This window comes from Ranitomeya variabilis, chromosome 1 (genome assembly GCF_051348905.1).
Source record: "Ranitomeya variabilis isolate aRanVar5 chromosome 1, aRanVar5.hap1, whole genome shotgun sequence".
Classification (NCBI taxonomy): domain Eukaryota; kingdom Metazoa; phylum Chordata; class Amphibia; order Anura; family Dendrobatidae; genus Ranitomeya; species Ranitomeya variabilis.
Window position 1 is genome coordinate 890,454,149 of NC_135232.1, and position 26,609 is coordinate 890,480,757.

Consider the following 26,609-nt stretch of genomic DNA (forward strand, 5'->3'; position numbering starts at 1 on the left):
CCTGTCATATTCTGCATTTTGTATGTTCACCATTCACTGCACTTCCATTCTGGGTACACTTCTAAGTGGTTTTGTCCTAAGAAGTTCCAGCCCTTCAGTTACAGGATTTTCTCTGCTAGGCAAACATCTTTTGTATTCCTGCTGTCTGTTTGTCGACCTTCCCAGCACCTTTTCCTTTGACCACAGTTAGGGTTCTAAAGGTACCGTCACACTAAACGATATCGCTAGCGATCCGTGACGTTGCAGCGTCCTGGATAGCGATATCGTTGTGTTTGACACGCAGCAGCGATCAGGATCCTGCTGTGATATCGCTGGTCGTTGATTAAAGTTCAGAACTTTATTTGGTCGTCAGATCGCCGTGCATCGTTGTGTTTGACAGCAAAAGCAACGATACCAGCGATGTTTTACAGTGGTAACCAGGGTAAATATCGGGTTACTAAGCGCAGGGCCGCACTTAGTAACCCGATGTTTACCCCGGTTACCAGTGTAAAATGTAAAAAAACAAACAGTACATACTCACCCTTGCGTCCACCGCCGTCCGCTTCCTGCACTGACTGAGCGCTGGCCGTAAAGTGAAAGCACAGCACAGCAGTGACGTCACTGCTCTGCTGTTAGGGCCGGCACTCAGTCAGTGCAGGAAGCGGATGCCGGGGGACGCGAAGGTGAGTATGTAGTGTTTGTTTTTTTACATTTTACACTGGTAACCAGGGTAAACATCGGGTTACTAAGCGCGGCCCTGCACTTAGCAACCCGATGTTTACCCTGGTTACCCAGGGACCTCGGCATCGTTGGTCCCTGGAGAGCGGTCTGTGTGACAGCTCTCCTGCGACCAAACAGCGACGCTGCAGCGATCGGCATCATTGTCTGTATCGCTGCAGCGTCGCTTAGTGTGACGGTACCTTAAGAGCTTATTATTGATTAATTTATTTTTGATTCTCATAGTTTTCCCTCTCTCCCCTTTATGAACTTCCTTTAAATTTTCTCACCCTGGGTCTTAGTGTCTATCTGCACATTTTCCTCTCCTCTTGTTAGCAGTGTGCAGCGGCCTCCCCTTTGGTTCCACAGGAAGTATGAAAAACTCCTCAACCGCCTTTTAGGGAGTCAAGTCTGAGGTTGTGTTGTTAGTTGCGTGGCTAGGGATTGTCTAGTCTGTAAAGAAACCAGTGAATCACCATGTGGGTGAAGCTTCTATTAGTAATAGGTCTTCCTTATTCCTGTTACCCATGTGTGAGTGTATCACGTTCTTAACAATTGTTAGTGCTAATGTTTGGAACATATTTCATCTTGTTAGATTTTACCAGTGCTCACGTGACTGTTACATGCATGTGCACTTGAACCCATGCAATTGATCACAATTGATTATTGCTTTGTGCTAATAAACCTTACATAGAATGGGGATAGACTGAATTCTGTTTTGATTTGTAACCTGTTTATTCATATGTAATGCAGATTAAAGTACAATTGTCAGAGATGAACAGTATGCGTGCATTTGAAATGTAAATCATGAAGCTTTCATGTTTCCAGTGCTATGTATTTCTGTGTAATTTATTACCTACTGTTCATATTCATGTAGTTATACATTTTCTAATATTTCTTTGTTTAATGATTTAATCAGGTGGTTGGAGTAGCACAGGCAATCAATAAGAAGTCTGACAGCAATGGGACATTTACTGAACAAGATGAGAAGGTAATGTTTATAATGCAAAGAAATCTTCTATGTGTGAATACACGACTTTACAAAAACTGAAAAGAGAGGTATGTTGCAGCAGTTCAAATGGTGCACTAGTGTTTTAAAACAATACATTTGCAAGAAAAAGTAACCCTTTGAAATTACCCAGATTTCTGCATTGATTATATTTAGAGATGAGCAAATTTGTTATAGCAGTATAAAAATCTCCTCGTATATTACAAAAATAAAAAAAATAACACATCTCACCAATCACCTGTCCTTCTGCCCACCATCTAATGACCTGAACCTCTCCATTCCACCATTGTACAGATCTTCTTTGGCTTGTTTCACATTGTGTTTGGGCTTCCGGCACTGCCATGTATGGCCTTGATTGGACTGCAACACTTGACATTGCAGCTCCTGTTGTGAAATCACAATGTGCATCACCTGAGGTGCTGACTAGACCTTGTGTGATGTCCGTTAGAATGTCATGACACCATGACAAGTGCTGCGATGGCAAAATAGATAGTGACGATAGAGGCCTAGTGAGAGTGATGCAGGCTGAAGAAGATGCGCGAGATGAGGCAAGGCAAAAAGGAGGATGGGATACCTAGCTGCAGGGGTGGTGGGATAAGTGAGTAGTGAGGTGAGTACTAATTGAGCTTTGCGCTCCATAGAATCCCCAGGGCATAATAAGAAATGTTCAATTCACATCAAATAACTTTGATGCAAACTAAATTTCACTGTCTAAGTCATCTCCAGTACTGTCTAACTTTTAGACAGTGCAAACTTAATCTAGACAGTCTTAAAATACACCAAATATATCAAAGTGGTTCATAACATTTGATATATATAGTGCATCATGAGATTATCTTGTCTAACTGTACTTTTTGGAGAACAGTGGCACACAATAAGCCACAACCCAATGTGGCTTCACCCAACCACTAACCATGAGTGGAGAAAAAGTTTTGGTGCTATAGTTCATGTTCTCTGAAAAAAGGCAGAGAAAGCAAAAATTCTACCAGGGTATGTAAACTTTTGAGCACAACTGTATATCATGCCCCTTTTTTAGCAAAGTCACAGCTCTTTGTTGGCAAGGCCCTCAAAGTGACTAAAACACGTAACAAATACAGTGGTAGTTATAAAATACATTTTTGGTGTAAAATAGCACATTTAGTTTGGGAAATGTTGACCATTGAGCAAACATTTATAGACCAATGAGAAAAGGCAAGCAAACCTTTATGTTATTGATTTTTATGGTGATTGATAAATCTGTTCTCCTTAGCAAAGATTTGTTAGTGTGAACCATGCATTGAGGCAAACATTTTTCAGATGACCTTCAAAGATGAATGGAAATGCATAAAGATGTATGAAGCTGGGAAGTCTACAAAGTGTTGCTAAAGACCTTGGTCTAGAGCAATCCACAGACAAACTATATAAAAATGGAGAAAACGCAGGACAAATGCTACTCTCCTTATGTGTAGGGGTCCTATCCTAAAGACTCTGCAAACTACAAAAACCTCTGTTCATGTGTCTTCTACTAGAAAAACATTGATCAGGACTGGGGTTCATTAAACCACATTGCAAAGCAAGAGGTGTCTATAATAAAAAACATTGCAAACCATTACAAGTATGCCCTAGACCACATACATGTTTCACAATACTTCTTGAAAAAGTAAGTTGGGATAAAGTTATGGTTAGGGTTAGGGGGCTTAGGGATAGGGGTGTTTTAGGGTTAGGTTTGTGGTTAGGGTTAGGGTTGGGGTTGGGATTAGGGTTAGGGGTGTGTTGGGGTTAGGTTTGTGGTTAGGGTTATGGTTAGGGTTGGGATTAGGGTTAGGGATGTGTTGTGGTTAGGATTGTGGTTAGGGTTGGGATTAGGGTTAGGGGTGTGTTGGGGTTAGGGTTGGAGTTAGAATTGGGGGGGGTTACACTGTTTAGGTACATCAGAGGTTCTCCAAATGTGACATGGCAACTCCCTCCCTTTTGAGCCCTGCCATGCGCCCAAACAGTGGCATTCCCCCGAATACGGGGTATCAGCGTACTCAGGAGAAATTGCACAACAAATTTTGTGGTCCATTTTCTCCTGATACCCTTGTGAAAATAAATAAGTTTGGTTCCAAATACATTTTTTGTGAAAAAAGTAAAATGTTCATTTTTTCCTTCCACATTACTTTAGTTCTCGAGAAACACCCGAAGGGTTAATAAACGTTTTAAATGTGTTTTTTCACACCTTGAGGGGTGTAGTTTTTAGAATGGTGTCACTTTGGGGTATTTTTATATTTTTGGGGTTATATTGATGCCCTACACTCACTTCAAATGTGAGGTGGTCCCTAAAAAAATGGTTTGTAAATTTTGTTGTAAAAATGAGAAATAGCTGGTCAACTTTTAACACTTATAAGGTCCTAACAAAAAAAATTATGTTTCCAAAATTGTACTGCTGTAAAGTAGACATGTGGGAAATGTTATTTATTAACTATTTTGGGCAATATGACTTTCTGATTTAAGGGCACAAAAATAATAATTTTGAAAATGGCAAAATTTTCAAAATTTTAGCCAAATTTCTGTTTTTTTCAGAAATAAACGCAAGTCATATTGAAGAAATTTTACCACTTTCATGAAGTACAATATGTCACAAATAAACAGTCTCAGAATCAGTGGGATCCGGTGAAGAGTTACAGAGCTATAACCTCACTCAAAAGTGACAGTGGTCAGAATTGTAAAAATTGGCTCGGTCATTAAGTACCAAATTGGCTCTGTCACTAATGGGTTATATCTGACAAAAATAGGTAAACACATTTTATTGGTTTATTATCACTGATTTATATCAGTATAGAACTGGAGGGTAGCATATTAATTATGTTTGTCATGGATCCTGTAAACGTGGATGCCATGATGATAATGTGAACTGAACTTAAAGTTTGCAGAATTTTAGGATTTGTCAAAATCTTTTTACAACTAACCAAAGATACCAACTGTGTGGACTACAAATTGCTTGCCAATTCATCTAAAACTTAATTTTAATTGGAGATTTGATGAACTGAATCAAGACTTTCTCTTCTCTTATGTGGTAATTAAATTGATATTGCATAATGAGAACCTGTAGCTTTAAACAATGGCTGCCTAGACATGTTAAGTGAATAGCTGTCTTACAGACATGGATTTCCATATGTTTATTGTATGGGCTATTAACAGAGGCCAATATCCTGGCCATGTTATGTTATTTCTTAATAATCTATTCAGCTTACTCTTTTTCTTTATGTGCTTCTTTATTTATATGCTATAAATAATTCAGAAAAAAGTATGTGGCACTCACCATGGCAGCTTGAATGAAAAGTCCTTTATTTCATGACTTTCATCTTAGATGGTAAGGTGCAACTAGGTGAGGGGAGAGAGGAGAAAGGACGATATATGTTGATATATGCTGAGCACCTCCAATTTGGACATTTATGCTGATAAAGGCTCTATAATCTGGCTCAACTCATCCATACAAAGGATTACATGTTTCAACACTGGTGCCGCTATTCACCTTCCTCTGCGATTTAGAGATTATTTATATGTTAGTCGAAGGAGCATTTCATTTCACAAAAAACATTGAGTACACAATAAGCATGGATAGGCACGTAGGGTGCAATTCATTAAAATGTGTGTTGTTGATGCTGATCTTGATGAGGGGATGTGTTGGAGTTAGACGCTCCTGATTCACGAAGAGGTGCATTGTCTGACAAGTGGTGTCCACTTGCTTGCACTGTGGCAGAAATCGCACTCCAGTCCCTCCGGCACTCCATCACCTCTGTTAGAGAAACTGTGGTGTCACACTCCTTCACGCCCCTGCTCCTCCCATTTTGGTGGAACTGGGAGAAACTGGCGTGAGAGCACCAAAAGTAACAAAATTCATGCACAACTCAGAGTAGCACCGAGATTTTGCAACTTTTCAAATCTTTTATGACAGAATTGTGCAGTGAAAGCTTTGATGAATCGGGTCCATACTTTACATATTCAAAGAGGAATTGGGAGCATAATAGTGAGATTATTTCATTCATGTTTCTATATTTTGTCTGGTAAAATGTCAGACACAATTAATATTTAGAATTGAGTCCTCAGTGGTTGATACCTTTTAATGGCTAACTGAAAAGATGGTAACAAATTGCAAGCTTTCGAGACTACTCAGGTCCCTTCATCAGGTACCAAGATATATATCTTTCCTGTAGACACCATTAAGAAATCCTGGTACCAGCATATTATAGTCAGTAGGGTCTGCCTGGCACTTAAGGTATCTGATTTCTTGGGAGTCAAGCACTTCCTTGTTTTCTTCTAGAAAATGTACAGATGTAACAACACAGATATTAACAGGGTCCAGCAGGTTTTTGTGTTATTTTTCTCCATGTACCACATATGTAATGTCAATATTGTCAGTGAGGTAAAATAGTTCTAGGCAGTAAAAATGATCAGCGTCACATGTTTTTCAAATTCTAAATATTTTTTATACCTTTGTTGTGTGTTTTAGGACTTTGCGGCTTATCTGGCATTTTGTGGGATAGTACTACACAATGCACAGCTGTACGAGACATCACTACTTGAGAACAGAAGGAACCAGGTAACACTTTATTTACACCTTTTGGAGTTTTCCAACAGAAAGAAACTCTTCAACAATCAATAAATCATGTGAAAATAAATGTGTGTGTGTGTGTGTGTGTGTGTGTGTGTGTGTGTACATTCATTAACCCCTTCATGGCATGGTGATTTTTTTTTTCGTGCCCCCTTCTTCCAAGACCCACAACTTTTTGTTTTTCTGTCATATAGCCGTATGAGGCTTTGTTTTTTACAAGACAAGTTGTACTTTTGAATGACACTATTCATTCTACCAGTACAGTATACTGGAAAATGGGAAAAATATTCCAAATGCATTAACCCCTTAACGACCGCCGATATTCATTAACACAGCGGGCATTAAGGGTACTTATTCCCTCATTGCCGTGCTAAAATGGTGATGGAGAATAAGGGAATAGCACTGCCTGGCGGCAATGATTTCCGCGGGTGTCAGCCGTACATGACAGCTGACACTCTACAGTATTGTCTTTGGCTGGTTTTTGTGACCGATCGCAGGCAATTAACTCCTTAAATACTGCTGTCAATTGCGACAGCAGTATTTAAGTTGTTACAAGAGGGTCACAAGCCCGCCTAGTAACCATCGGACCCCCGCGATGAGAATCGTGGCTCCCGATGGTTACCATGGTATCCTGAGGTCATGTGATGACTTCAGAGTACAGTGACCTGTGAGATCCAGCTCTAAGCTGAGTCTCACAGGCACAGTAATGGTGGGTGGTTACATTGTGTGTTTCATCTGAATCGCATTTTTGTGGGATTTTACGCGGACGCGCCGAGGTAAGTGCTGAGCGTAGAACATAAGAATGTGATCCCGGCCTTTTTCTGGATGCGATTAAAAAATATTATGTATTCCAAAATGTTACCAATTATAACCCTAATTTATCCTGCACAAAACCAGCCACCACTCAGTACCATCATCTGTCACTGCAACTATGGGGGTTTCCCACGTTACTGCTAGAACAGAGACTTTGGAAAATGGCTTCCATTCCCTCGAATAAAATCCAGTGAATTCTGCACTCCCAAATCCAAATGCCCCCTCCTTTTGAGCCTCACTGTGCCTAAACCACAGTGAGCGGCCACATGTTTGGCATTATTTTAGTGGGGAGAGAGTAATTAACAATTAACAGGGTGTGTGTTGCCAGAAGCACAAGCTGGGCACAATGTATGGGGGCACCACAATATATGAGGGCACTACACTGTATGGGTACTAAACTGGCAATTCTCTGCAGCCGTAGATGAATTCATTGAGAGATGTAGTTTGTACAGGGGGGCTACTTTTTTTTCTGCTGTTCTGGCACCTTTGGAGATCTGCATATGTCTCCCACAAACTATTCTAGCAAAATCTGTGCTCCAAAAGCCACATAACGCTCCTTCCTTCTCAGCCCTGATGTGTGGCCTAACAGTAATTTCTGACATCATATTGGACAGCACCTCGTTCGGGAGAAATTGCGCAATAAATTGTGGGGTCTAACCTTTTGTGTACCTGACAAATTTGTATCATATACAAAAATTAAATTTTTACCACTAAAATGTCATATTTCCACATCAGGGGGCGTCCCCTGAGGAAGTGGATTTGAAGTGCATGTCAGGGTGGGGAACGCCTGACAAGCCCGTTACCACTGCATCACAATAGGTAAACTTATTTTACCTCTACTTATTTGGCTCGTCTATTTTTTCCTCTAGCAATGTCACTGTATTAGGACCAAGATTGCTGCCATTACACACAGGCACTTTACCTTGTATCTAGGGTTGAGCGAAACGGGTCGTTCATTTTCAAAAGTCGCCGACTTTTGGCTAAGTCGGCGTCTCATGAAACCCGATCCGACCCCTGTGCTTGTCGGCCATGCGGTACGCGACTTTCGCGCCAAAGTCGCATTTCAATGATGCGAAAAGCGCCATTTCTCAGCCAATGAAGGTGAACGCAGAGTGTGGGCAGCGTGATGACATAGGTCCTGGTCCCCACCATCTTAGAGAAGGGCATTGCAGTGATTGGCTTGCTGTCTGCGGCGTCACAGGGGCTATAAAGGGGCGTTCCCGCCGACCGCCATGTTACTGCTGCTGCTCTGAGCTTAGGGAGAGGTTGCTGCCGCTTCGTCAGAAGCAGGGAGAGCGTTAGGCAGGGTCCACTAACCACCAAACCGCTTGTGCTGTAGCGATTTCCACTGTCCAACACCACCTTCGGTGTGCAGGGACAGTGAAAGCAATTTTTTTTTTTTTTTTCCCCTCAGCGCTGTAGCTCATTGGGCTGCCCTAGAAGGCTCCCTGATAGCTGTATTGCTGTGTGTACGCCACTGTGGAAACCAACTGCTTTTTTCAAAGCACATATCCTCTTGTTCCTTCCTTTCTGCACAGCTATCTTTTTTGTTTGTCCACACTTTTTATTTAATTTGTGCATCAGTCCACTCCTATTGCTGCCTGCCATACCTGGCTGAGATTACTGCAGGGAGATAGTAATTGTAGGACAGTCCCTGTTTTTTTTTGTTTTTTTTTGTGGGAGATTAAGATTGGCATTTCTGCTACAGTGCCATCCCTGTGTGTGCCATCTCTCACTGAGTGGGCCATAGAAAGCCTATTTATTTTTGTCCTTGATTTGTGTTATAAAATCTACCTCAACACAAAAACACTACATCAATCAGTGGGAGAAAAATATTGGCCTCAGTCAGGGCTTGTGTGCCACTCCTGTGCGTGCCATCTCTCATTCAGTGGGCCATAGAAAGCCTTTTTTTTTGTTTTTTTTTAATATTATTTGGTTTCTAAAGTCTCCCTGAAAATAAAAAAAAAAAAACTTAAAAAAACAGTGGTAGAGTAATATTGCCCTTTCAGCTTGTGCGCCAGTCTTGACTCCTGGGTGTGCCACCTCTCTCTCTCTAATTGTGGGCCATAGAAAGCCTATTTATTTTTTTCCTTCATTTGTGTTTTAAAATCTACCTCAACACAAAAACACTACATCAATCAGTGGGAGAAAAATATTGGCCTCAGTCAGGGCTTGTGTGCCACTCCTGTGCGTGTCATCTCTCATTCAGTGGGCCTTAGAAGGCTTTTTTTTTTTGTTTTTTTTTTAATATTATTTGGTTTCTAAAGTCTCCCTGAAAATAAAAAAAAAAAAACTTAAAAAAACAGTGGGAGAGTAATATTGCCCTTTCAGCTTGTGCGCCAGTCTTGACTCCTGGGTGTGCCACCTCTCTCTCTCTAATTGTGGGCCATAGAAAGCCTATTTATTTTTTTCCTTGATTTGGGTTTTAAAATCTACCTTAATAAAAAAACACTACATCAATCAGTGGGAGAAAAATATTGGCCTCAGTCAGGGCTTGTGTGCCACTCCTGTGCGTGTCATCTCTCATTCAGTGGGCCATAGAAAGCCTTTTTTTTTATTTTATTTAATTATTTGGTTTCTAAAGTCTCCCTGAAAAAATAAAACATAAAAAAAAACAGTGGGAGATTAATATTGCCCTTTCAGCTTGTGCGCCAGTCTTGACTCCTGGGTGTGCCACCTCTCTCTCTCTAATTGTGGGCCATAGAAAGCCTATTTATTTTTTTCCTTGATTTGGGTTTTAAAATCTACCTTAATAAAAAAAACACTACATCAATCAGTGGGAGAAAAATATTGGCCTCAGTCAGGGCTTGTGTGCCACTCCTGTGCGTGTCATCTCTCATTCAGTGGGCCATAGAAAGCCTTTTTTTTATTTTATTTAATTATTTGGTTTCTAAAGTCTCCCTGAAAAAATAAAACATAAAAAAAAACAGTGGGAGATTAATATTGCCCTTTTAGCTTGTGCGCCAGTCTTGACTCCTGGGTGTGCCACCTCTCTCTCTCTAATTGTGGGCCATAGAAAGCCTATTTATTTTTTTCCTTGATTTGGGTTTTAAAATCTACCTTAATAAAAAAACACTACATCAGTCAGTGGGAGAAAAATATTGGCCTCAGTCAGGGCTTGTGTGCCACTCCTGTGCGTGTCATCTCTCATTCAGTGGGCCATAGAAAGCCTTTTTTTTTTTTTTTTTTTTAATATTATTTGGTTTCTAAAGTCTCCCTGAAAAAAAAAAAAAAAACATAAAAAAACAGTGGGAGAGTAATATTGCCCTTTCAGCTTGTGCGCCAGTCTTGACTCCTGGGTGTGCCACCTCTCTCTCTGTAATTGTGGGCCATAGAAAGCCTATTTATTTTTTTCCTTCATTTGTGTTTTAAAATCTACCTCAACACAAAAACACTACATCAATCAGTGGGAGAAAAATATTGGCCTCAGTCAGGGCTTGTGTGCCACTCCTGTGCGTGTCATCTCTCATTCAGTGGGCCTTAGAAGGCTTTTTTTTTTGTTTTTTTTTTAATATTATTTGGTTTCTAAAGTCTCCCTGAAAATAAAAAAAAAAAAACTTAAAAAAACAGTGGGAGAGTAATATTGCCCTTTCAGCTTGTGCGCCAGTCTTGACTCCTGGGTGTGCCACCTCTCTCTCTCTAATTGTGGGCCATAGAAAGCCTATTTATTTTTTTCCTTGATTTGGGTTTTAAAATCTACCTTAATAAAAAAAAACTACATCAATCAGTGGGAGAAAAATATTGGCCTCAGTCAGGGCTTGTGTGCCACTCCTGTGCGTGTCATCTCTCATTCAGTGGGCCATAGAAAGCCTTTTTTTTTATTTTATTTAATTATTTGGTTTCTAAAGTCTCCCTGAAAAAATAAAACATAAAAAAAAACAGTGGGAGATTAATATTGCCCTTTCAGCTTGTGCGCCAGTCTTGACTCCTGGGTGTGCCACCTCTCTCTCTCTAATTGTGGGCCATAGAAAGCCTATTTATTTTTTTCCTTGATTTGGGTTTTAAAATCTACCTTAATAAAAAAACACTACATCAATCAGTGGGAGAAAAATATTGGCCTCAGTCAGGGCTTGTGTGCCACTCCTGTGCGTGTCATCTCTCATTCAGTGGGCCATAGAAAGCCTTTTTTTTATTTTATTTAATTATTTGGTTTCTAAAGTCTCCCTGAAAAAATAAAACATAAAAAAAAAACAGTGGGAGATTAATATTGCCCTTTCAGCTTGTGCGCCAGTCTTGACTCCTGGGTGTGCCACCTCTCTCTCTCTAATTGTGGGCCATAGAAAGCCTATTTATTTTTTTCCTTGATTTGGGTTTTAAAATCTACCTTAATAAAAAAACACTACATCAATCAGTGGGAGAAAAATATTGGCCTCAGTCAGGGCTTGTGTGCCACTCCTGTGCGTGTCATCTCTCATTCAGTGGGCCATAGAAAGCCTTTTTTTTTATTTTATTTAATTATTTGGTTTCTAAAGTCTCCCTGAAAAAATAAAACATAAAAAAAAAACAGTGGGAGATTAATATTGCCCTTTCAGCTTGTGCGCCAGTCTTGACTCCTGGGTGTGCCACCTCTCTCTCTCTAATTGTGGGCCATAGAAAGCCTATTTATTTTTTTCCTTGATTTGGGTTTTAAAATCTACCTTAATAAAAAAACACTACATCAATCAGTGGGAGAAAAATATTGGCCTCAGTCAGGGCTTGTGTGCCACTCCTGTGCGTGTCATCTCTCATTCAGTGGGCCATAGAAAGCCTTTTTTTTATTTTATTTAATTATTTGGTTTCTAAAGTCTCCCTGAAAAAATAAAACATAAAAAAAAACAGTGGGAGATTAATATTGCCCTTTCAGCTTGTGCGCCAGTCTTGACTCCTGGGTGTGCCACCTCTCTCTCTCTAATTGTGGGCCATAGAAAGCCTATTTATTTTTTTCCTTGATTTGGGTTTTAAAATCTACCTTAATAAAAAAACACTACATCACTCAGTGGGAGAAAAATATTGGCCTCAGTCAGGGCTTGTGTGCCACTCCTGTGCGTGTCATCTCTCATTCAGTGGGCCATAGAAAGCCTTTTTTTTTTGTTTTTTTTTAATATTATTTGGTTTCTAAAGTCTCCCTGAAAAAAAAAAAAAAACATAAAAAAACAGTGGGAGAGTAATATTGCCCTTTCAGCTTGTGCGCCAGTCTTGACTCCTGGGTGTGCCACCTCTCTCTCTGTAATTGTGGGCCATAGAAAGCCTATTTATTTTTTTCCTTCATTTGTGTTTTAAAATCTACCTCAACACAAAAACACTACATCAATCAGTGGGAGAAAAATATTGGCCTCAGTCAGGGCTTGTGTGCCACTCCTGTGCGTGTCATCTCTCATTCAGTGGGCCTTAGAAGGCTTTTTTTTTTGTTTTTTTTTAATATTATTTGGTTTCTAAAGTCTCCCTGAAAATAAAAAAACAAAAACTTAAAAAAACAGTGGGAGAGTAATATTGCCCTTTCAGCTTGTGCGCCAGTCTTGACTCCTGGGTGTGCCACCTCTCTCTCTCTAATTGTGGGCCATAGAAAGCCTATTTATTTTTTTCCTTCATTTGTGTTTTAAAATCTACCTCAACACAAAAACACTACATCAATCAGTGGGAGAAAAATATTGGCCTCAGTCAGGGCTTGTGTGCCACTCCTGTGCGTGTTATCTCTCATTCAGTGGGCCTTAGAAGGCTTTTTTTTTTTGTTTTTTTTTAATATTATTTGGTTTCTAAAGTCTCCCTGAAAATAAAAAAAAAAAAACTTAAAAAAACAGTGGGAGAGTAATATTGCCCTTTCAGCTTGTGCGCCAGTCTTGACTCCTGGGTGTGCCACCTCTCTCTCTCTAATTGTGGGCCATAGAAAGCCTATTTATTTTTTTCCTTGATTTGGGTTTTAAAATCTACCTTAACAAAAAAACACTACATCAATCAGTGGGAGAAAAATATTGGCCTCAGTCAGGGCTTGTGTGCCACTCCTGTGCGTGTCATCTCTCATTCAGTGGGCCATAGAAAGCCTTTTTTTTTGTTTTTTTTTAATATTATTTGGTTTCTAAAGTCTCCCTGAAAAAAAAAAAAAAAAAACATAAAAAAACAGTGGGAGAGTAATATTGCCCTTTCAGCTTGTGCGCCAGTCTTGACTCCTGGGTGTGCCACCTCTCTCTCTGTAATTGTGGGCCATAGAAAGCCTAATTTTTTTTTTCCTTCATTTGGGTTTTAAAATCTACCTCAACACAAAAACACTACATCAATCAGTGGGAGAAAAATATTGGCCTCAGTCAGGGCTTGTGTGCCACTCCTGTGCGTGTCATCTCTCATTCAGTGGGCCATAGAAAGCCTTTTTTTTTTTTTTTTTTTTTTAAATATTATTTGGTTTCTAAAGTCTCCCTGAAAAAAAAAAAAAATAAATTAGGTGGGAGATTAATATTGACATTAGTGCTTGAGTGACAGTCCTGCTTGTGTGTCATCTCTGTGATTTGGTGCCACAGAAAACAGAGTGTGTAACATTGTGCCTGATTTTCCTTGTGGTCTCACCAACCTGTTAAGGGATATTGAAATCATACTGAAGTTATAGCTCACCGTGTAAGTTGTTTGACAGCAACAAATAAAGTTACTTTGGTTAAGATTTTAAAACAATGAGGAAGTCTGGTGCAAGAGGTCGTCGTGGGCGTTCATTGTCAGCTGGTAATGATGGTAGTGGTAGTGGAGCATCAGGTGGTCGTGGGGATAAAAATATTCCACCTAAGTCTGGAGCTGTGGAGCCAGTTTCGTCGTCAGGCTACACAAGGCCACGAACGCTCTCTTTTCTGGGAGTAGGAAAACCGCTTTTAAAGGCGGAGCAGCAACAGCAAGTTTTGGCTTACATTGCAGACTCAGCCTCTAGCTCTTTTGCCTCCTCTTCAGAAACTGGTAAATGTAAAAGCAGCGCGTCACTTGTGGATGTTCACGGTCAGGGACAAGTCGCTTCCTTGTCCTCCTCAGCAAAAACTACAACAAGAGAGAAGGATGCAGCAGGCGACACAACGGGTCACTCCATGGAGCTCTTTACACATACCGTCCCTGGCTTAGAAAGTGAAACATTTAACAGGCCATGCCCATTACAAGTACATTCTGACATGGAGTGCACTGATGCACAGCCACAGCCAGAGTACTATGCTGCTCCTTTGACTCAGACCACCACATTGCCCTCTCAGGGTACAGATCCACAATCAGACCCTGATGAGACTATGTTGCCCCGCCACGAACGCTATACCACCGACCGACACAGTGACACAGACGAAGTTGCACACGAGCTCGAAGAGGAGGTAATAGATGACCCAGTTATTGACCCCGATTGGCAGCCATTGGGGGAACAGGGTGCAGGCGGCAGTAGTTCAGAAGCGGAGGTGGAGGAGGGGCCGCAGCAGGCATCAACATCGCAACAGGTTCCATCAGCCGGGCCCGTATCTGGCCCAAAACGCGTGTCAAAGCCAAAACCTGTTGGAGGACAGCGTGGCCATCCGGTTAAAGCTCAGTCTGCAATCCCTGAAAAGGGACCCGATGCTAGGAAGAGTGCAGTCTGGCATTTTTTTAAACAACATCCAACTGATCAGCGCAAAGTCATCTGTCAAAAATGTTCAACTAGCTTAAGCAGAGGTCAGAATCTGAAAAGTCTAAATACTAGTTGCATGCATAGACACTTAACCACCATGCATTTTCAAGCCTGGACTAACTACCAAACGTCCCGTAAGGTTGTAGCACCCTCGGCCAATGAAGCTAGTCAGCAACGCAACATCCCTTCCGTCACTGTAAGGCCACCATTTTCCGCACCACCGGCAGATTCTGTGCAGGTTTCTTTGCCAGCCAAAAGCAGTCAGGGTCAGGGAATCACCAGTTTTGTAGGAGGAAATATTGCATCTAGGGCACCGGCGGAAACAATACCGTCTCCAACCGTCTCTCAGTCTGCCATGTACACCGGCACACCCGAAAGTTCCACGATCTCCAGCTCTCCAGTCCAGCTCACCCTACATGAGACTCTGGTTAGAAAAAGGAAGTACTTATCCTCGCATCCGCGTACACAGGGTTTTAACGCCCACATAGCTAGACTAATCTCGTTAGAGATGATGCCCTACCGGTTAGTTGAAAGCGAAGCTTTCAAAGCCCTGATGGAGTACGCTGAACCACGATACGAGCTACCCAGTCGACACTTTTTTTCAAGAAAAGCCATCCCAGCCCTGCACCAGCATGTTAAACAGCGCATCGTCCATGCACTCAGGCAATCTGTGAGTACAAAGGTGCACCTGACTACAGATGCATGGACCAGTAGGCATGGCCAGGGACGTTATGTGTCCATCACGGCACACTGGGTGAATGTGGTGGATGCAGGGTCCACAGGCGACATCAATTTAGGGACAGTTGTGCCTAGCCCACGGTCTAGGAAACAGTTGGCTGTAGGCGTTCGCACCCCCTCCTCCTCGTCCTCCTGCAGAAGCTACAGCTCTTCCACAGAACGCAGTCGGCCAACCACTCCATCGGCAGATGACACTGTTGCACACCAGTTGTCCCATTATGGGCCAGCTACTGGCAAGCGTCAGCAGGCTGTATTGGCTATGAAGTGTTTGGGCGACAACAGACACACCGCGGAAGTTCTGTCCGAGTTCTTGCAACAAGAAACGCAGTCGTGGCTGGGCACAGTAGATCTTGAGGCAGGCAAGGTAGTGAGTGATAACGGAAGGAATTTCATGGCTGCCATCTCCCTTTCCCAACTGAAACACATTCCTTGCCTGGCACACACCTTAAACCTGGTGGTGCAGTGCTTATTGAAAACTTATCCTGGGTTCTCCGACCTGCTCCTCAAAGTGCGTGCACTTTGCTCACATATCCGACGTTCGCCTGTACACGCCAGCCATATGCAGACCTATCAGCGGTCTTTGAACCTTCCCCAGCATCGCCTAATCATAGACGTTGCAACAAGGTGGAACTCAACACTGCACATGCTTCAGAGACTGTGCGAACAGAGGCGTGCTGTTATTTATTTGTGGGAGGATACACGGGCAGGCAGTAGGATGGCAGACATGGAGTTGTCAGGTGTGCAGTGGTCTAAGATACAAGACATGTGTCAAGTCTTTCAGTGTTTTGAGGAATGCACACGGCTGGTTAGTGCAGACAACGCCGTAATAAGCATGAGCATCCCCCTAATGCGTCTGCTGATGCAAAGTTTGACGCACATAAAGGAGCAGGCGTCTGCACCAGAGGAAGAGGAAAGCCTTGATGACAGTCAGCCATTGTCTGGTCAGGGCAGTGTACAGGACGAGGTAGCGGGCGAAGAGGAGGTGGAGGACGAGGAGGATGATGGGGATGAGTATATTTTTAATGCGGAACCTTTCCCGGGGGCACTGGAAATTGGTTGCGTGTCACGGCCGGGTTCTGGTTTTTTGAGGGACACAAGTGACGTAGATTTGCCTGCAACTGCCCCTCAACCAATCACAACCGGAGATTTGACAACTGGAACTTTGGCCCACATGGCGGATTATGCCTTACGTATCCTAAAAAGGGACACACGCATTACGAAAATGATGAACGATGACGATTACTGGTTGGCCTGCCTCCTTGATCCACGCTATAAAGGCAAATTGCAAAATATTATGCCACATGAGAACTTGGAACTAATATTAGCAACCAAACAATCAACTCTTGTTGACCGTTTGCTTCAGGCATTCCCAGCACACAGCGCACGTGATCGTTCTCACACGAGCTCCAGGGGGCAGCAGACTAGGAGTGTTAGGGGTGCACACATCAGAAGTGGCGTTGGACAGAGGGGTTTTCTGACCAGGTTGTGGAGTGATTTTGCTATGACCGCAGACAGGACAGGTACTGCTGCATCAATTGAAAGTGACAGGAGACAACATTTGTCCAGTATGGTTACTAACTATTTTTCATTCCTTATCGATGTTCTCCCTCAACCGTCATTCCCATTTGATTACTGGGCCTCCAAATTAGACACCTGGCCAGAATTGGCAGAATATGCATTGCAGGAGCTTGCTTGCCCGGCAGCAAGTGTCCTATCAGAAAGAGTATTCAGTGCTGCAGGTTCAATATTAACCGAAAAAAGGACTCGTCTGGCTACCCAAAATGTTGATGATCTAACATTCATTAAAATGAACCACAACTGGATTTCAAAATCTTTTGCCCCACCTTGCCCGGCCGACACCTAGCTTTCCTATGAAAAGCTCTTGCCTGTGAATTACTTTTCTAATGTCTAATTTGCTGCAGCTGATTGTACAGCATACGACATGTTTACACCTCCCTAAATGGCCAAACTCCCCACACGGGGCCGTGGTATCGCGACTTGGCGCAAGCACCCGTGAGACTGCTGTTTGTCTGAAGAGGTGGGTGTGCTCGCTTTTGGTTGACGGCATTGCTACTGGGTCCCTCATAGTACAATGTAGTGTCTCTGGCGGTGGTGGTGCGCACCCAACGTCAGACACACCGTTGTAACATGAGGGGCCCTGGGGCGGTCCCGCCGGCCTCAAGAGAGTTCCCCCCTCCCCCAGCTCAAAATGTGCTGTACCACGTGCAAAATTATGTCGCACAGCTCCACCAATCTTTAGTCTATTCGCTGACATCATTCAATGTCTGGCACTGACAATACAAATTTGTAGACATCTATGATGCAACTTAAAGTAGTCTGTGTCTGTGTCCTATATTGGCACCATTAAATAGTTACCGCCAAATTACTATGTCAGAAACTCAGCAGATGAGCCCACCCCTGTACCTAAGTATGCCACCTGTTTTTTTGTTTTGGTTGTTTTGCGAGACATTAACATCTATTTATATTTTGGGAGTACTGGGACAGACACTCCTTGCAATACTCCTCTACTGACCACCAAGCTGCCTGTGTATCCATGTAACCGATGTAAAACTGCCATGAGCCTATTGTTTGTTATTTTAGGCCTTTGATAGCCTGTCTGCGGTCCCTACTTTCAATACTCCACCACTGACCACCAAGCTGCCTGCCGTGTATCCATGTAACCGCTGTAAAACTGCCATGAGCCTATTGTTTGTTATTTTAGGCCTTCGAAGCCTGTCTGCGGTCCCTCCTTCCACTAGGCCTCCACTGACCTGACCACTGCTGCCCGTGTACCCCTGGAACCAATTTTAAAGTGCCTACAGCCAGCCCATTTTATTGTGTTAGGCCTTCGAAGCCTGTCTGCGGTCCCTCCTTCCACTAGGCCTCCACTGATCTGACCACTGCTGCCCGTGTACCCCTGGAACCAATTATAAAGTGCCTACAGCCAGCCTATTTTATTATGTTAGGCCTTCGAAGCCTGTCTGCGGTCCCTCCTTCCACTAGGCCTCCACTGACCTGACCACTGCTGCCCGTGTACCCCTGGAACCAATTTTAAAGTGCCTACAGCCAGCCCATTTTATTGTGTTAGGCCTTCGAAGCCTGTCTGCGGTCCCTCCTTCCACTAGGCCTCCACTGACCTGACCACTGCTGCCCGTGTACCCCTGGAACCAATTTTAAAGTGCCTACAGCCAGCCCATTTTATTGTGTTAGGCCTTCGAAGCCTGTCTGCGGTCCCTCCTTCCACTAGGCCTACACTGACCAGACCACTGCTGCCCGTGTACCCCTGGAACCAATTTTAAAGTGCCTACAGCCAGCACATTTTATTATGTTAGGCCTTCGAAGCCTGTCTGCGGTCCCTCCTTCCACTAGGCCTACACTGACAAAGGTACACCTGACAACAGACACATGGACCTGTAGGCATGGCCACGGAAGGTTACGTGTCCTTTGTGGCTCAATGGGTTAATGTATTGGATGCATGGTCCACACAGGGGACAGCCTGCTAAGTCTGTCTGCAGTCCCTAATTCAAGTTGTCCTCAACTGAATAAAGCTGAGCTTCTACCTTCCGGCTCTGATTAACTGCTGTTTTTAAACACATTGGTGGTTCCGGCCTACTAACGGTGTCTGCCCCTGCCTGGTGTTGTCCTCAACTGAATACAGCTGAGCTTCAACCTTCTGCCTCTCATTAACTGCTGTTTTTTTTTTTTTTTTTTTAAATGGTGTTTAGGGCCTACTAACGGTGTCTGCCCCTCCCTGGTGTTGCCCTCAACTGAATAAAGCTGAGCTTCAACCTTCTGGCTCTCATTAAGTGTTTTTTAAAAAACAAAATCGTGTTTAGGGCCTACTAACGGTGTCTGCCCCTCCCTGGTGTTGCCCTCAACTGAATAAAGCTGGGCTTCAACCTTCTGGCTCTCATTAAGTGTTTTTTAAAAAACAAAATGGTGTTTAGGGCCTACTAACGGCTTCTGCCCCTCCCTGGTGTTGTCCTCAACTGAATAAAGCTGAGCTTCAACCTTCTGGCTCTCATTAAGTGTTTTTTAAAAAACAAAATGGTGGTTAGGGCCTACTAACGGTGTCTGCCCCTCCCTGGTGTTGCCCTCAACTGAATAAAGCTGTGCTTCAACCTTCTGGCTCTCATTAAGTGTTTTTTAAAAAACGAAATGGTGTTTAGGGCCTACTAACGGCTTCTGCCCCTCCCTGGTGTTGCCCTCAACTGAATAAAGCTGTGCTTCAACCTTCTGGCTTTCAGCCTATAGTATCAGATATTAAACTGCATTTGGCCTTCAACTTTGGTTACGGCCTACTAACGGTGTCTGCCCCTCCCTGGTGTTGCCTGTTATGACCCCAATGGCGAGGGTCTCAGAGGAACGTGGAAATCTGCAGAATACAAAAATCCAGCTCATAGGGCAGTGGTAACTGGGTTGACCATATATCTACTCCTAACGCCAACACTAGAAGTAGCCGGGGATCATTCCTACGTTGATTCTAGATGACACGCGCCAGCCGGAGAATCTAGCTACCCCTAGTAGAGGAAACCAAAGACCTTTCTTGCCTCCAGAGAAGGGGACCCCAAAGCTGGATAGAAGCCCCCCACAAATAATGACGGTGAGGTAAGAGGAAATGACAAACACAGAAATGAACCAGGTTTAGCACAGAGAGGCCCGCTTACTGATAGCAGAATAAAGAAAGGTAACTTATATGGTCAACAAAAACCCTATCAAAATCCACACTGGAAATTCAAGAACCCCCGAACCGTCTAACGGTCCGGGGGGAGAACACCAGCCCCCTAGAGCTTCCAGCAAAGGTCAGGATATAGATTTGGAACAAGCTGGACAAAAATACAAAACCAAAACAAATAGCAAAAAGCAAAAGGCAGACTTAGCTGATATAACTGGAACCAGGATCAGTAGACAAGAGCACAGCAGACTAGCTCTGATAACTACGTTGCCAGGCATTGAACTGAAGGTCCAGGGAGCTTATATAGCAACACCCCTAACTAACGACCCAGGTGCGGATAAAAGGAATGACAGAAAAACCAGAGTCAAAAAACTAGTAACCACTAGAGGGAGCAAAAAGCAAATTCACAACAGTACCCCCCCCTTAGTGAGGGGTCACCGAACCCTCACCACGACCACCAGGGCGATCAGGATGAGCGGCATGAAAGGCACGAACTAAATCGGCCGCATGAACATCAGAGGCGACCACCCAGGAATTATCCTCCTGACCATAGCCCTTCCACTTGACCAGGTACTGAAGCCTCCGCCTGGAGAGGCGAGAATCCAAGATCTTCTCCACCACGTACTCCAACTCGCCCTCAACCAACACCGGAGCAGGAGGCTCAGCAGAAGGAACTACAGGCACAATGTACCGCCGCAACAAGGACCTATGAAATACATTGTGAATAGCAAACGACACAGGAAGATCCAGACGAAAAGATACAGGATTAAGGATTTCCAATATCTTGTAAGGCCCAATAAAACGAGGTTTAAATTTGGGAGAGGAGACCTTCATAGGAACAAAGCGGGAAGAAAGCCATACCAAATCCCCAACGCGTAGTCGGGGACCCACACCGCGGCGGCGGTTGGCAAAGCGCTGAGCCTTCTCCTGTGACAACTTCAAGTTGTCCACCACATGTTTCCAGATCTGCTGCAACCTATCCACCACAGAATCCACCCCAGGACAGTCAGAAGGCTCCACATGACCCGAAGAAAAGCGAGGATGGAAACCAGAGTTGCAGAAAAAAGGCGAAACCAAGGTGGCGGAACTAGCCCGATTATTAAGGGCAAACTCAGCCAACGGCAAGAATGTCACCCAATCGTCCTGATCAGCAGAGACAAAACACCTCAAATAAGCCTCCAAAGTCTGATTGGTTCGCTCCGTCTGTCCATTACTCTGAGGATGGAAAGCAGACGAAAACGACAAATCAATGCCCATCCTACTACAAAAGGATCGCCAGAACCTGGAAATGAACTGGGATCCTCTGTCTGACACAATATTCTCAGGGATGCCGTGCAAACGAACCACGTTCTGGAAAAACACAGGAACCAGATCGGAAGAGGAAGGCAGCTTAGGCAAAGGAACCAAATGGACCATCTTGGAGAAGCGATCACATATCACCCAGATAACGGACATGCCCTGAGATAGCGGAAGATCAGAAATGAAATCCATGGAGATATGTGTCCAAGGTCTCTTCGGGACAGGCAAGGGCAAGAGCAAACCGCTGGCACGAGAACAGCAAGGCTTAGCTCGAGCACAAGTCCCACAGGACTGCACAAATGACCGCACATCCCTTGACAAGGAAGGCCACCAAAAGGACCTGGCCACCAGATCCCTGGTGCCAAAAATTCCCGGGTGACCTGCCAACACCGAGGAATGAACCTCGGAAATGACTCTGCTGGTCCACTTATCCGGGACAAACAGTCTGTCAGGTGGACAAGACTCAGGCCTATCAGCCTGAAATCTCTGCAACACACGTCGCAGATCCGGAGAAATAGCTGACAAGATAACTCCATCTTTAAGAATACCAACAGGATCAGCGACTCCAGGAGCATCAGGCACAAAGCTCCTAGAAAGAGCATCGGCCTTCACATTCTTTGAACCTGGTAAATACGAGACAACAAAATCAAAGCGGGAGAAAAACAATGACCAGCGGGCCTGTCTCGGATTAAGGCGTTTAGCAGACTCGAGATACATCAGATTTTTGTGATCAGTCAAGACCACCACACGATGCTTAGCACCCTCGAGCCAATGACGCCACTCCTCAAATGCCCATTTCATGGCCAACAACTCCCGATTGCCCACATCATAATTTCGCTCGGCAGGCGAAAACTTCCTAGAGAAAAAGGCACAAGGTTTCATAACAGAGCAACCAGGGCCTCTCTGCGACAAAACGGCCCCTGCCCCAATCTCCGAAGCATCCACCTCAACCTGAAAGGGAAGTGAGACGTCAGGCTGGCACAAAACAGGCGCCGAAGTAAACCGGCGTTTCAACTCCTGGAAAGCCTCCACGGCAGCAGGAGCCCAGTTAGCTACATCGGAGCCCTTCTTGGTCATATCCGTCAAAGGTTTCACAATGCTAGAAAAATTAGCGATAAAACGACGGTAGAAGTTAGCGAAGCCCAAGAACTTCTGAAGACTCTTAACTGACGAGGGCTGAGTCCAATCAAGAATAGCTCGGACCTTGACTGGGTCCATCTCCACAGCAGAAGGGGAAAAAATGAACCCCAAAAAGGGAACCTTCTGTACACCAAAGAGACACTTTGAGCCCTTGACAAACAAAGAATTTTCACGCAAAATTTTAAAGACCAACCTGACCTGCTCCACATGCGAATCCCAATTATCAGAAAAAACCAAAATATCATCCAGATAAACAATCAAAAATTTATCCAGATACTTCCGGAAAATGTCATGCATAAAGGACTGAAAAACTGAAGGCGCATTGGAGAGTCCAAAAGGCATCACCAAGTACTCAAAATGACCTTCGGGCGTATTGAATGCGGTTTTCCATTCATCACCTTGCTTAATGCGCACAAGGTTGTACGCACCACGAAGGTCTATCTTGGTGAACCACTTGGCACCCTTAATCCGGGCAAACAAGTCAGACAACAGCGGTAAAGGATACTGAAATTTGACAGTGATCTTATTTAAAAGCCGATAATCAATACAAGGTCTCAAAGATCCGTCCTTTTTAGCCACAAAAAAGAATCCCGCACCAAGAGGGGAAGAAGACGGACGAATATGTCCTTTCTCCAGAGACTCCTTGATATATGAACGCATAGCGGTATGTTCAGGTACCGACAGATTAAACAGTCTTCCCTTAGGAAATTTACTGCCTGGGATCAAATCTATAGCACAGTCACAGTCCCTATGAGGAGGCAGTGCACTGGACTCAGACTCACTGAAGACATCCTGATAATCAGACAAATACTCCGGAACTTCCGAAGGCGTAGAAGAAGCAATAGACACAGGCAGGGAATCCCCATGAATACCACGACAGCCCCAACTTGAGACTGACATAGCCTTCCAGTCCAGGACTGGATTATGGGTCTGTAACCATGGCAGCCCTAAAACAACCAAATCATGCATTTTATGTAAAACCAGGAAACGTATCACCTCGCGGTGTTCAGGAGTCATGCACATGGTAACCTGTGTCCAATACTGCGGTTTATTTGCTGCCAATGGTGTAGCATCAATACCCCTAAGAGGAATAGGATTTTCTAATGGTTCAAGAGTAAAACCACAGCGCTTAGCAAATGAGAGATCCATGAGACTCAGGGCAGCACCTGAATCTACAAACGCCATGACAGGATAAGATGACAGTGAGCAAATCAAAGTTACAGACAGAATAAATTTAGGTTGCAAATTACCAACGGTGACAGGACTAACAACCTTAGCTATACGTTTAGAGCATGCTGAGATAACATGTGTAGAATCACCACAGTAGTAGCACAAGCCATTCCGGCGTCTATGAATTTTCCGCTCATTTCTAGTCAGGATTCTATCACATTGCATTAAATCAGGTGTCTGTTCAGACAACACCATGAGGGAATTTGCGGTTTTTCTATCACATTGCACCGAATTAGGTGTCTGTTCAGACAACACCATGAGGGAATTTGCGGTTTTGCGCTCCCGCAACCGCCGGTCAATTTGAATAGCCAGTGCCATAGTATCATTCAGACCTGTGGGAATGGGAAAACCCACCATAACATTCTTAATGGCTTCAGAAAGGCCATTTCTAAAATTAGCGGCCAGTGCACACTCGTTCCAATGTGTCAGCACGGACCATTTCCGAAATTTTTGGCAATACACTTCAGCCTCGTCCTGCCCCTGAGACATAGCCAGCAAGGCCTTTTCTGCCTGAATCTCAAGATTGGGTTCCTCATAAAGTAAACCGAGCGCCAGAAAAAACGCATCAAGATCAGCCAATGCCGGATCTCCTGGCGCCAGCGAAAAAGCCCAATCCTGAGGGTCGCCCCGTAAGAACGAAATAACAATTTTAACTTGCTGAGCAGAATCTCCAGATGAACAGGGTCTCAGGGACAAAAACAATTTACAATTATTCACGAAATTCCTAAACTTAAACCTGTCTCCGGAAAACAGTTCAGGAATCGGTATTTTAGGTTCTGACCTAGGATTTCTGATAACATAGTCTTGTATGCCCTGCACACGAGTAGCCAGCTGGTCCACACTTGTAATCAAGGTCTGGACATTCATGTCTGCAGCAAGCATAGCCACTCTGAGGTAAAGGGGAAGAAGAAAAAAAAAAAAAACTCAGAATCTTCTTTCTTATAATCCCTCTTCTGCAATGCATTAAACATTTAATACTGGCCTGGCAAACTGTTATGACCCCAATGGCGAGGGTCTCAGAGGAACGTGGAAGTCTGCAGAATACAAAAATCCAGCTCATAGGGCAGTGGTAACTGGGTTGACCATATATCTACTCCTAACGCCAACACTAGAAGTAGCCGGGGATCATTCCTACGTTGATTCTAGATGACACGCGCCAGCCGGAGAATCTAGCTACCCCTAGTAGAGGAAACCAAAGACCTTTCTTGCCTCCAGAGAAGGGGACCCCAAAGCTGGATAGAAGCCCCCCACAAATAATGACGGTGAGGTAAGAGGAAATGACAAACACAGAAATGAACCAGGTTTAGCACAGAGAGGCCCGCTTACTGATAGCAGAATAAAGAAAGGTAACTTATATGGTCAACAAAAACCCTATCAAAATCCACACTGGAAATTCAAGAACCCCCGAACCGTCTAACGGTCCGGGGGGAGAACACCAGCCCCCTAGAGCTTCCAGCAAAGGTCAGGATATAGATTTGGAACAAGCTGGACAAAAATACAAAACCAAAACAAATAGCAAAAAGCAAAAGGCAGACTTAGCTGATATAACTGGAACCAGGATCAGTAGACAAGAGCACAGCAGACTAGCTCTGATAACTACGTTGCCAGGCATTGAACTGAAGGTCCAGGGAGCTTATATAGCAACACCCCTAACTAACAACCCAGGTGCGGATAAAAGGAATGACAGAAAAACCAGAGTCAAAAAACTAGTAACCACTAGAGGGAGCAAAAAGCAAATTCACAACAGTTGCCCTCAACTGAATAAAGCTGAGCTTCAACCTTCTGGCTCTCATTAAGTGTTTTTTAAAAAACATAATGGTGTTTAGGGCCTACTAACGGTGTCTGCCCCTCCCTGGTGTTGCCCTCAACTGAATAAAGCTGGGCTTCAACCTTCTGGCTCTCATTAAGTGTTTTTTAAAAAACAAAATGGTGTTTAGGGCCTACTAACGGCTTCTGCCCCTCCCTGGTGTTGTCCTCAACTGAATAAAGCTGAGCTTCAACCTTCTGGCTCTCATTAAGTGTTTTTTAAAAAACAAAATGGTGGTTAGGGCCTACTAACGGTGTCTGCCCCTCCCTGGTGTTGCCCTCAACTGAATAAAGCTGTGCTTCAACCTTCTGGCTCTCATTAAGTGTTTTTTAAAAAACAAAATGGTGTTTAGGGGCTACTAACGGCTTCTGCCCCTCCCTGGTGTTGCCCTCAACTGAATAAAGCTGTGCTTCAACCTTCTGGCTTTCAGCCTATAGTATCAGATATTAAACTGCATTTGGCCTTCAACTTTGGTTACGGCCTACTAACGGTGTCTGCCCCTCCCTGGTGTTGCCCTCAACTGAATAAAGCTGAGCTTCAACCTTCTGGCTCTCATTAAGTGTTTTTTAAAAAACAAAATGGTGTTTAGGGCCTACTAACGGTGTCTGCCCCTCCCTGGTGTTGCCCTCAACTGAATAAAGCTGGGCTTCAACCTTCTGGCTCTCATTAAGTGTTTTTTAAAAAACAAAATGGTGGTTAGGGCCTACTAACGGTGTCTGCCCCTCCCTGGTGTTGTCCTCAACTGAATAAAGCTGAGCTTCAACCTTCTGGCTCTCATTAAGTGTTTTTTAAAAAACAAAATGGTGTTTAGGGCCTACTAACGGTGTCTGCCCCTCCCTGGTGTTGCCCTCAACTGAATAAAGCTGTGCTTCAACCTTCTGGCTTTCAGCCTATAGTATCAGATATTAAACTGCATTTGGCCTTCAACTTTGGTTACGGCCTACTAACGGTGTCTGCCCCTCCCTGGTGTTGCCCTCAACTGAATAAAGCTGAGCTTCAACCTTCTGGCTCTCATTAAGTGTTTTTTAAAAAACAAAA

General features: G+C 43.8%; 1 protein-coding gene across 2 annotated transcripts in view; it reads left to right on the forward strand.

Annotated features, from left to right (window-relative positions):
* PDE5A (phosphodiesterase 5A) overlaps positions 1 to 26,609 on the forward strand; it is a 498,536-nt gene that overhangs the window by 211,150 nt on the left and 260,777 nt on the right. For both annotated transcript variants that reach the window (XM_077278445.1, XM_077278452.1), the window contains exons 4-5: positions 1,616 to 1,687; positions 6,177 to 6,266. In XM_077278445.1, coding sequence (XP_077134560.1) covers positions 1,616 to 1,687; positions 6,177 to 6,266 — 162 coding nt within the window. The remainder of the gene's footprint in view (positions 1 to 1,615; positions 1,688 to 6,176; positions 6,267 to 26,609) is intronic.